Source organism: Lycorma delicatula, chromosome 5, assembly GCF_047948215.1.
Source record: "Lycorma delicatula isolate Av1 chromosome 5, ASM4794821v1, whole genome shotgun sequence".
Taxonomy (NCBI): Eukaryota; Metazoa; Arthropoda; class Insecta; order Hemiptera; family Fulgoridae; genus Lycorma; species Lycorma delicatula.
The window spans coordinates 150,312,594-150,326,261 of NC_134459.1; the positions used below are offsets into that span (position 1 = coordinate 150,312,594).

General features: G+C 24.9%; 1 protein-coding gene across 1 annotated transcript in view; it reads right to left on the minus strand.

The window, feature by feature from the left end:
* Positions 1–13,570, minus strand: part of LOC142324563 (uncharacterized) — a 33,840-nt gene extending 20,270 nt beyond the window's left edge. Inside the window, exons 1-2 of the mRNA XM_075365406.1 lie at positions 13,440–13,570; positions 13,094–13,189 (exon numbers count right to left, since the gene is read on the minus strand). Coding sequence (XP_075221521.1) covers positions 13,094–13,171 — 78 coding nt within the window. The 5' untranslated portion in view covers positions 13,172–13,189; positions 13,440–13,570. The remainder of the gene's footprint in view (positions 1–13,093; positions 13,190–13,439) is intronic.
* Between the last annotated feature and the right edge of the window lie 98 nt (positions 13,571–13,668).

A 13,668-nucleotide genomic window follows, 5' to 3' on the forward strand; every position in this document is an offset into this window, starting at 1 on the left:
TTATTCACTATTATTCACTCTCCCCTAAGACTAGACATTTTGATTTTGGGCATTAATTATCATTAGGTCTAAAGGCAAAAATGGATATTCAAAGTTATATAATTTATAATGAGTAACATTAACACCATTTGAGTTAAGGTAATCAAGCAAATTCAATGTATTACCAGACTCTATCCTACTTACCATATAACTAATCCCAAATGAATCTATAATTATTCTTGAGAATACTCATTCTCCTTAGAGCATTTGCGTGTTTGTCACATGACAGAATATCTTGTTTCAGTCAAAATTAATGAAATCAAGTCACAATTAAATATAAATATCTTCAGCAAACTCAGGGACCATTTTTAAGCATTATAAATAATCAATTATTGAATTTTCTATATAAATATTCTTATAACATTTTTCAATCAACACTGTATACCTACTTTTAACCATGCACTAAATGTAAGAAAATATTACTTAAACATATAGAAATATTTACCAACATAAACTATTATGAAAGGGACAAAAAATATAATAAAGATTGAAATAAAGAATAACATATTAAACTTTACATCAGATCTGTGTAGAATTATGCAAGTGTCACTTCATGACATAAAAAAATAAAAATCTCATAACTTTACAAATATACTTTACTAATAGTAACCAAATTAGAGTGCAGTATTTAATACATAATACATATATTTTTAGCAGTTTTTTGACACCATTCTAGTGTACTAATTTTTTATATTAATAATTTCCATTAAAAAGTTTTAGAAAAACAGAGCCATTGACTAGTAAACATTAATACAAATTATGTCAATATATTAGTTAATGAATTATTTTAATTAGCAATTTTACTTAATGAATTTCATAGCTAGATAACATTAAAATATAGCAGAACTGCCTTTTCCTTAAAAATAACTTAAAAGTCTTTTGAAATGAAGACAAATTCTACAAACAATACTAAATGTTCAATAAGCTCAGAATTTTAGCAGTACTTGATCACATAGTACTATCACCAGTTAATTAAGCTTAATAAAAGAAAAGTACGATAAATAAATATCAGTCTGTTATTCTAATATAACTGTACTATCAAAAACTGTATTAGCTATCAAAATAAAAAAATGAGATTCACAAAAAATATAATTAAAGGAAAAATGTTAAAAAAGTAAAATAATTATCTGTTTGTTTGGGTATAAGTATTGAATAAATTCCTCGCATCATTTTATTTTCTTATATTTTCCCCACTGAAAACTTTTTTTGTAAAATATAACTGTTATATTCAAAAAATAGAACAAATAAATGTAAGAGTTATTAAGAAATGCAAACACATCATTATCATGTTGTCTCTTACGCCACCATTACCTCCAATTGTTCCTATCTGATGCTTGCTCTTTGATTTTACTTGACTTTATCAGCTTCTATTTCATTATTCCTTTTCTTTTCCCATTCAACTACTTTCAACTTTTTTCTCAAGAGCTTTTGTTATCCTTTTTTAAACATCCCAATATAATTCACTTTCTTCTAAGAACTATAAATAGAAGTTTCTAACCTCAGCAAATCCTACTAAGCATCATCTCATTTTTAAGAAAGTCCATCCACATAAATTTTCTCCATCTTACTTCACTTCTCTACTTACTTATTAAAATCTTCAATTTTCCTTTCTTTTCCCTTAACATTTCACATTCATATAAAAAAAAAACATTCCCATCATTTGACCACTTTTTTCCTCAGCTCTAAACCTATCCACTATATAAATTATTTGTTCCTGTTAAATGCTTCCTTTGCCACTGCTATTCTCCTCTAGTCTCTATTTCACTTTTCTAGTTCTCCATTAGTATATTTTCCAAACAACTGTATTTCTCAACTTTTTCAAAACTTTCTTACTACATCTCCACTACCATATCCTATAGATGATTTATCAACATAACTTTAATTTTCTTTAATACTTATCTTTTTATTCCATACATTTCCATTTCTTCTAACATTATCAATTATACTTTGATGTATTTCAGTCTCTTCAGGTAAAATCATCATATCAGCAAATCTGAAGTTGTTCATCTTTTAACCTATTAAATCCATTCCTTTTAGTACATTGTACATCATACCTTCAATATAAATTTTAAATAAGAAATATGAATAAGCAAAAAAGTTTACTTAATTCTAAGAGCACTTAATTACTTCTCTACTAAAAATATTTTGGTTGTTTGAACTCAATACCCACAACTGTCTTTGGAATTAGCTGGCTTGAGACTAGACAAAATCAAATGGTGAACTGTAAGCAGGGTTTCAACCAATTGTGTGATGGTAAAATAAATAATAGCTATTTTCAATCACCATCTTTTCTAAGTTATCTAACAGCATCTAGTTTTCTATGAGTAGCTCAATCCAAATCAAGACAGTTTCCTTTAAAAGCTGTCATTTTGGGCTTTTGTGCAGAAAATTACCAAATAAAAAATGTTTTATCTAAAGGACATGTATCATATACACAAGTACTATAATTGGTCTTCAATCTGCTGAATTTTTAACGTCATCTTTGTATAATACAGAATTAAGGAATATTTTTTATAAGGACTGAGATTTAAGGCAAACAAATGTGATAATTAAAATCTGTTTACACGAGTTATTAATAACACTGCATTCTGTTTAGTAGATCAATTCTTTCCCACAAAACATTGATAAAGTATGTAATTTAACGTGACTATATGTGTCAATGAAGTGTTTATATGGATTTTCCTTTATAAAATTAAATTTTCCTTTATAAATCCTATTTTCCTTTATAAAATTAAAGAAAAAGCGCATCAAGAACTTGTTTTTGTATTGTGTAAACTTATTTTCTTCTTAATATGATTTCATTTTTTTCTAAGATATATTTAATATAATTATCTATTGTTAATTCAACAACTGGCTAATGTTGTTTAAAAAAAATAATAAAACCAAGGATATTCTAAACAGTTCCTTATTTAATTGCAAACAGATCAATCAGTAGATGATCATGCTTATAAAATTGCAATTACCATGATTATTCATTTCAATATTGTAGATATAAGTAAGAGGTCAAAGAAGTACAACAATTAAACAGTAAAGGAACAACTTTTCTAGTAATAAAAGATTAAAGGACTAAGATTAAATAGATTTAAGGACAAAAATGTTAAACAGCAACAGAATAAAAATCTTTTAAAAATCATTTATCAAACACAAAAAGTTAATTTTAATATAAATTTAGGAAAGTTCATGTAAATTACACTCGCATAGATGTACAGTATTTCGTAAAAAAACCTTTTTATACGTACACTTTCAGAAAAGACTTTATATACTTTGGTAATCAGTATGTGATGCAATGCTAGTTGTATTACTTCAATACAAAAAATGAAAATAACATAGCTAGAAAGTTTAATTTTACTTCCTTACACCTTAAAGTTTTCTCTACATATGTAAATGCATAAACAAAACATATTCAGTGTCTTATTTTAAAGAAGAAACAATTATTTTAAATAATTTTTTTATGTCCATTTTAACAATTTAGTGATTTCTAAAAAAAAGAAATATGTGTAAATTACAACATTATTTCTCAAAAATGAGTTTCATACATTTATCAACATTAATAAATTAACTAATTAAAACAAAACTTTCTCATATAGTTATGTTTGCATTATCTTGTCCTAATAAATATTACTCTATAAAGTATACTTCTTGAAAAGTACTCTAAAATATACTTTATAGGTAAAGTAATAAGGCAGAACTTAATGTTGGAGTAATAATTTCTGGTCCTTAGATCACCTTCAGTCTTGATTTTTAAACATAAACTGTATAAAAAAAGCGTCTGATTACAGGTCTTTTTATTATAGATATTTTTCTTTTTATTTATTTTAGAATTAATTCACTATTTATTTAGAATTATTACTGTTCATGCACTATTACTGCATTAATTAAAAATCAAGATTTTTTGTGATTTTTTTAACAAAAGTGATGACTGAAAATTAAGACTGAAGTTGGTTTAATGACCGAAACACATCTCCATAACAATGGCTCTATACATCATTTTTGAGGATTACTTTCTTAATGCTTTAGAAAGTAATCCTCAAAAATGCTTTTATTGATAATTAATAAATAATATTATATAACTATGTTAAAAAATTATATATATATATATATATATATATAATACAAATAAATAAATATTTAATATTCATAATCATTAATTAAATATTGTTAGCAAATTAACGGTTAAATACTGTTAATCAAATACTGTCACAGATCTTACAGACTCCAATTTTGTGTAATTGGATTAAAATCTTCTTTGATGTTTATTGTAGGCATCAATTTTTTTCACATAAATGACAGCAAAAATAAATGTGAATAACAGTAACATGTTTAACTCTAAATAGCCATAAGTTAGTGGCTCATAAAAATTAAAAATAAATTAAAAAGTTTATCATTTTAGTATATTGGCAATAGCAGTTTGTAAAATATTTATAAATAATTAGTGTAGCAGAACAAGACAATCTTGAATATTACAAAAGTTGTGGCTTAATTGATATCTATAAATAATTACAGATATATTTATCTGATTTTATTTCAATAATATATATGTACAGTCAACTCCTGATTATTCATGAGATAACCAGGAAGAGAAAACACAGATAATCCAAAATCATAGCCAAACTGCGGTTGATCCAGAAATAAGTACACAGTATCTGCATGCAACATTATATTAAGGTACAATGGTAAATAATAAAATAAGATATAGTTCACTACCATCACACTATTATGTACCTGGTAAAAGTAATATTCATAAGTTTATTCAAAGTATTAACACAATAGATTTTCACTGTCATTAATACTGTACATAAATCAATTGTACATGCATGCAGTAGTGTATGTACTACATAATATATTAAAAAACACTTATTAAAAACTATGGAAGCTAATAAGGAAAAAATTCAGACATTACAAAAAAAACAATAAATTGTGCAATTTACTCTTTCAGATACTTTTTTTAAACAAGACACAATTTGAGTGTTGTTTTCAACAATCAATTAAAAGAAAACACTTTTTTTTAATTGAACTTTGTATTTTGCTTATTATAATAATATCGCACAATGAACTATAGTAAGCATTATCATATTCAAAATAAGCACACATTCAAATAGCAAATAAATGAAGGAGTAAATCCTATCAAAAGAGTGATGTGTAAAACTTCAAAAATTTGTACCTTCTTTATAGATTTTTAAAACTTTATTTTTTCTGATAGGCATCATGGTTAAGCCATAACAGAGTTGAACTGCTCGCATATATCTGAAAATTGACTGTATATAATCAATACATAATTTTTTTACAGTATTTTTACTAACACAACTCCTTTTTCCATATAAATTGAGGTCTTGCTACTTACAGTAAATTACTATAACAACATGGTTATTACAAGATTTATGTTACAAAGCTCATTCCACTACTTTGAAATGAGTATTATTCATACAATTGTATGAATTGAAAAAAATAGTAAAAAACAGGAAATCAAAATAAGTTTATCTTACACAAACAGAATAGATTTTGATATTATCATTACATTACAATAATTTAAAAAGGCCACTGTGTGAGTGGAAGCAACTATCTTAGGCACATTGTTATAAATTTGCCTTAGGAAACATCTGAATGTTGTCATTTATTATGATAGTAATTTTATTCTAATTGAGGGAGAAAATGTGTAAACTTATTTACTAATTTACTGTGATAGCAAAACCAGAAATTCTAATGAAGAAAGAAATAAATAAAAAAGATAATTTTTTTTAAATTGTAAGAACTATACAAAAAAAATAATTACTGTTCACTTGAATAAAAGAAAGAATTAAAAATATAATATTAGATGATTTCATTGTAAACTGTTAGATATTAATTTAATCTATAAATGCTTCAATTTCATGAAACCAAAAGAGAACGTTACAATAAAAAACTTACCTTAATATAAACTTAATGGATTACCTTAATACAAACTTACAAATCAATTTCAATATAAGCAACTCACCTTCACATAATAATTACATTACAATAAATTTTTAACAAATAACCGAAAACTATGTAAATAAGTCAAACATAACAATCAACATTAATAATAATAATAATAAAAAAATAGTTAATAATAATAGGAATAATGCAAAAAATTATACAATATTGTCATGGCACTATTACACATACAACAACAAGAATTAAAATTTGACTAAATTATTTCTATATTTCATTACATGTTAACATTCACCACGTAAAAACAATACAAATATAACAATATAATACTAAAAATTACACCATAGAATAACAAAATGCATAAAAAAAATCACTTTACATAATAAATGCAGATAATAATTCTAACTTGGGTATAAAGTAATCTAAAAAGACATATATTTTATACAAACAATTTAATTTCCACAGCACAGTAATACTTTTAAATAAATGCACAGAACAAGAACTTATGTAAAATTTTAACATTTCATAGCACACAAAATTGCCAATAAATGCAAAAATCAGTTAAATGAAGTAAAACAATGATAACCTGAAGTCCATTTAGTTTTTGTTTAAATTAATACTAGTTCTTCTTTATAAGATGGGTCTTAACTTACTGGTCGGAGAATATCAAACATGAAATACAAGTCACTCACAAAAATGACAAACATGCCCAAAAATAACAAAATCCCATGCCAGATTTTTGTTTTATTAGATGGCATGAAGAATGGACTGGTTTCCCATTCCATACTTCACAAAGTGGAATATACTGTTACTTATCAGCACTGCTACCCCTCCAAGATATAGGAGATATTCAGCCCTACAAATATCCCCTTTCTTTCAATTTGTTCACTAAAAGGACCGGCTGATAATAAACATTACTAGTCTGAAGCACTGTAATAAGTGTATCTCAAATATTTTATAGTCACAGACATAAGAAAGACTGAAATAGATAATATATAAACCATGATAAATAAAATATTATTCAACATGTATCTTTAACAAAACAATTCTTTTTAAATAAATATTAGTTTTGTTCTAAAAAAATATATTATCACTAAAACATTCATTTTTAATTTACTTCAGCAAATAGGAGAACCATGAGTACAATTTTTTTTTTGTTTGAAGATATTGCCACATTAACTTGAAGCATGTGTATGGGATATGGAAATGGAATTTTGTAGCGTATGAAAAATACCATGCCTGACCGGGATTCAAACCTGGAACCTCTGGATAAAAGGCTGAAATGCTACCACTCGTGCCACGGAGAGGCAGTGTTTATACATGATTAGATACCCTTGTAAACATTCCAACAGGCAAAAAATAATAATCTACTAATAGTTATTTCACTGTTTAATTATGAACTATGAATGAATGTGTAATATATTATACAATCAATAAATGATATTTTAATACAGATTTTACATTGCACATCTCATTCCTCATAAAACAGATGCAGAGGAAATATTTCCTGTCACAACAAATTCCTCTGGCATAATACTTCAATATAGCTTACCCTTTTGTCTAATCCTAAAGAAAAAAATATCACAAGGATTTACATCTGGTAATCAAACAAACAAGCCATCCAACTAGTTTACCCCTCTTAGGTCTAATCTATTGATAAAAAAATGCTTTAAGATATTCCAGACACGATAATCAATCTAATGGAGTAACCCATTTTATTAAAGTCAATCTGACATACAAGCAATCACTGAAACGTTTTCATAATTGAAATCTCATATTCAACTGGCTCCATGAAATAACAAACTGTCTCCTATACCTTTTAACTTTTTTTTAACTATTCTTACTGGTCCCACAGGATTCTTTATTCCCAAAAGCTATGTAAACAATTTACTTGTCCAGAGGAATCTTTAGAATCATTTGTATTAAAATCTATCCATTTCTAAATAATCATGGCCGGTTGATACTGAAAAACCATAACTGATAATAAATCTCGTATAACACAAAGAAATGAACATTAAATAAAATCCAAATATTTAGCTAGCTTAAATCAGCTGTGAGCATTCGATTAAATCATAGAATAAGGCAACACTAAAAAAAAAAAACAATGTATTTAAATATCTAAAGTTGTTTCTTATCAATGATAGGTAAATTTTCTTTATAAAGATTTTCTTTAATCAGAATGCATCACTGTGATAAAATATATCCTTCAATAAATTCCTGTAATATAATCATACTAATGGGATCTTAGAAATTCATTCTTTCATAGATACTTTACTAATCATAAATGATACTAAATAACTAATATTAGACTGGTCCCAAATAAATATAATTAACCAGGATAGACTTAAAATTGATTTTATGCTAGGCCTAAAAATATTCAAGCAATACAAGTAAAAATTAAACTAAGGCCAGAGTCTTTTAGAATCATATTTTTTTCAGAATTTGGCCATTTATGTTAGTTCATTTTTGTTTTAATTAAAATATTCGCTTAATATTTTCCTATATATTATATCATTAACATTTATGTTAATTCACTAATAACTTAAAATACCTGTTATATATAATTATCTTGTAAAACTTTCCCGATACCCACCAATAATATTCACTTTACTGTAATATCAACTTTAATAGTGTGTATATAATCTTAATACAATTATACAACAGTCTAGTGCATTTTCTATCAGTAAATATTTCTGATAAAATTTACTAAAAACAATACTAATATCAAACTACCAAAAATTGGCTTAAAATCTAAGTAAACTATAATGTTCCCAAATACCAATAGGCAAGCAGGAGGAAATACAAAAACAAAATAATATAGCCTTACTTATGAACAGACTGTACCTTTAAAAACATAGAATACTAATAATACACAAAACAGCAACTTTTCTAATAATATTACAAAATACCTAATTCTTTTCTTTGTGCGTATAAATTATCATATTAAATAAAAAAAGTTAAGAGACAGTTATTTTAATATACATAGAAATAAAGATTATAAAATAGAAATTTAGTGTAATTTTTAGAAAAAGTATAATTTTTTTATATTAATGGCTATTTAAAATTAAAAAAAATTTATCAAGGCAAATAACAACATAATATTTTATTGAGGTTGATAATGCACTGTAATAAAATACTATTATCACATAATTTAACTTTTTACTATTACACAAAATTACAAAAATTTTATTTCTCTAAATATTCATTGCACTAGAAATATTAACTATAAACAATAATTTAACTATTCTCATTTTCCTGTTATAAAAAAAAACATTAAATATTTTTAGATGTAACTTAAAACATACGTATAAATAATTATTTATTTGATACATCAATTTTCAAATTAATAACAAATTAATGTTTATATTTAATTTTAATTAAAAATTTTTCTACCTTCTTTTGTGATGTCTTAACAAAAAATCTTTTATATTCTTTTATACAATAACTTATAAAGCACGTTTCTATACTAGCATTATCATCAATTTATAATTATAAAAAATAAATAATTAAATATATAATAATATATAACAATATATTAAATAAACAATGCAAAATTGTATAAACAGATTACATATTTGATCATTTTTTTCAATATTTTATGTAATTATAAACTGATGGTAACTATTATCAAAATATGATTTTTAAGTGACTGAATAGCAAAGTAAAAAAGATTTCTGCTAAAAATATTAAAAAAATGTAAAAGAAAAGTTTTTTACGTTTATAAATATATGTTATCCACACACTTGCACATGTACTTAAAAAATAATTGGTTTTCTTGACTATTCAACAAAGATACATATAAGTTAAGTCAAGAAGTTAATCTACAGAGTAAATGAACTGTTATAAACAAATATTCAACTTTAACCTATGAATGAAATATCAATTCTTCTAGAAATCATATAATAAATTAATAAATACAAACTAGCTAAAAATGAAATTCTTCATACATTAAAAAAAATTAACAGATATTAGAACAAATGATAAAACATGAAATTGATGTGGGTCTGGCCGCTTCCTGTTTTATTATTAATATGTTATTTATATGCATTGAACAAAATTCAACAGATAATCACTTTTTGTAGTAAATTAACTTTAAAATACAAAATAATTAATTTTTATTTTTATTTTAATTAAATAATGTTCATATTAAACTAAGTAAAATTGTAAATTCATTAACAAAGAAGTTACAATTATATTATCAACAATACAAAAATCACATAGATGATAATTATAAGAAAAACTGATTCTATATATATATATATATATCAACTAGCACCTTTAACTTGGATAGTTTTCCATTGAACCAACATAACTGATTGATATTTCAAATAAAAAGTAAGGAGCTCCACAAGTTAAACATATCAATCTTTACAAGAAAAAAAGGTTACGAAAATAGTAAACCTCATTGTAACAAAATTAACACTGATGATTCTTTACAACACCAGTACCCTCTGGAAGCACTTGTAAAACATACATATAAATTTTTAAATATTACTAATAAATTTATAATTCATAAAATCTATTTTGATTATAATATTGTTTAAATAAAAAAATTATAATATATTGTTAATTATAAATATTTTGAGCTTAATTTTAAATCAGTCAAATTTAATAACTTTTTAAAAATGTTTTACTCTTTCAAGGCCTCACTAGTACTAGTTGTGATTTGGCTCTGCCTTTGTACCGAATCATGAGAAGAATCTGAAGTATGATGTGGTAATCGTATACTACCTCTCTTTGGTTTCCATATATCAGTAGGAGGTTCATCAGCTGAATCACTATCCCTATCTATCGATGGTAAACTGATGCCAGGTGGTTTGGGTGCAGGAGATGTTTCACTTTTTCTATTCTGACTGTGTACTTTAACACAAGCTCCTTTATGCCTTGAGCGTCTTGCAGAACCATCTTTCGGTTTGCCTTTATCATCTTCATCGCTACTACCTTCAGTACACAATTCTTCACCCGATATCCATTGATCTTCTTCTTCCTGTTCAATACGTAATTAAAAAAAAATGCATTTATAAAATATTGCCTGTCCTTTACGTGTTATCCATTTCTTAACGAGCTAATTTTTTTTTAAAAGGCAACATATTAAACCAGAACTTTACAATTAGAATGGTCACATGGCAGCTATGATGTTGCTTTTACTCATCCTTAGCACTTGTAATAATACTATTTACTACTTAATAATAAAGATCCCTAACCTGCCAAACATCAAAAACTAAGATGAATTCCCTGATATTTTTCCCTTCTACTGACATCAATTCTAACTGAATAATTATGTATTGTCTTTCCATTGTTTTAAAGTATTAACAAAGTTATTTATATAGCATCATCAAGGTTATGTTGCTTTTTGTTGAGAGTACAGCTGAATAAAGTTGAAACTAAATAAATTTTGATCAAACTAAACAGATTTTTTTCTACTGTAACTTTTTTGTTCTTGTGTAGGTCTAATGTAAAGTTTTACTTTTGTAGACGTAAAACATTTTTATTTAATAGATTGCATGTGAAATCGCTAATTACAAAAAACACTGAATGTAGAATGCAGATTAATGTAATAAGTTTACTGGGTTGGATTTTTAAAGAAAATAAATAACCAACTATTTATAGACCTGTTAATCATAACAAATATGGCCCACTACTTCCTGCAAATTCATGAGCCAATAGCTTAAGTTACTTCTGCTGCAGTACAATATTATTTGGAGTAGTTATAGATTTAGATTTATGAATTAACAAAACTATTTAATGATTCCATACACAGTACAAATTAAAAACAAAAGGTGAATTAAAACCTTTTATTTTTTTTATTTTTTTTTAAATAAAATAAAAACATACTTGTAAATTTCAAAACAATTTATTTTATTTCACTATAAATACACAGAAAGTTTTAAAAAACATCTAACAGCCAAACAATGACAAATAAATTTTATTAGTTTAATGATATTAGCCCACCAATCATCTATATAATTGTCACCTCTTTAAAACATGCTACAACCAATTATGCTTTAATAACCGTTTACTTAAACTCTTTCAATGATATTGTATTATTATAACAGCGAAATTGAATTAAAATGATTAATGTTTTATATACTACTATAAAATGTTACCATTTTGTTGCAATCAGATTTTAAGACAGCATATTTACCAAAACTGTTGGATTGTATCTAGTTTTCTTACAAGAACATTTTGAAGACTTCAGATAAGTCAGTAAACAATATCTCCCCTTTAGTAAAAAACAAAAAATTAATAGGTGTACATGAAAGGCTTTCAATGCAAAGGTAATCAAAGTATCATTACAACTTATCAGTTTTTTTTATAATAAAAAAAGATTACCTGGTTAATATTTTGGTTTTATTTTTATTTATAATAATTTTAAACTCCATTTTTTTTGGAACACTTTCAAAATAGTTAACTGGATTTCTCAATACCAATAAGTTAGTGAAGAATTATTACTTTACCCACATAATTAAACTTTACATACTTATACATTTTATAACAAACAAGCTAAAATAAACATATAGTGAAATATATAGGTAAGGGTGTAAAAAATTGGGAAAATATATATTAAAGATGGCTGGTCTTCAAAATTCAAAATACTGTTAGTAAATAAATTAAAATCAATATAATTGTTTGTATTTGGTTAATATAGTTAAGGTTTGTTATAATAAATGTAATACTTTATTATTTTTTAATATTTCTATTAATGACTCATAAATTACTTTTAAAAATTTTGCAAAAATTATGTAAAATAAACAAAAATATTTCAAGATCATTATATGGAATTAAAATGCACAGAAAAGTACACAAATATTAACATTGCAATTAAATTGATAAAAATCCATTGCAACATACTGACAATCTACTTAAAATAATAGCTGACTCATCAATAGGGGTTAAAAAATAATTTATCAAAACTTTCCCTATACATTCAAGTTTGGAGCAACTGCATTTTAATAATATGTATTAGAAGCAATTTTAACAACAAATAGTATATAACATACAGAGATCTCAAAAATTCATATCAAATATCTTTTTTTTTGGTGATACCTAAAAATGTGAATAATAATCCAATATTTTACAAACCCAGAAAAAAATGAATACTAATCAAACTACAATATCTAATAATATACTTATCTCTAATACTCACTTCTCTTTTAATTCTATCGATGAAATGCTTAGATATCTTTGTACAGGAATCTACAGTTGATTTGGGTGTGCCTGACATCTTTCAATAAGTTCAACACTAAAAGAAAACAAAATTATATGGCTTAAATAAACGTTAATAATCTATATTAATATAACCTTTAATTTATGTACATCATGACCTTTATTTAACAAGATCTTAGACGATAATAAAGTAACGAATTAATAAGTTGGATGTTTAAACATATAAATAAACTAGAATATTTCAAACCAGGCCATTTTCAAACTTTAACTAGATCGTTGACAGGCCAAAAACAAATCATCAACATATTTCATAAATAAAAACCCACCTCCTGTCTAATAAATTAACATCCATACGGTTAACTGCATAGCAAAACATAAATAAACACACCTATACACAAATTAACCTTCTATGAATTTTTGAAATTATCAGTATTTGTCATTAACAGCTGGCTCTTATTACGTGATTTTTTTGTGCACGTTTCAGGAATACATAATTTTTTTCGAGAAAAAGGCTTAGTTATTCAAAAACTATTCATTTATAGTCCAAACAATTAC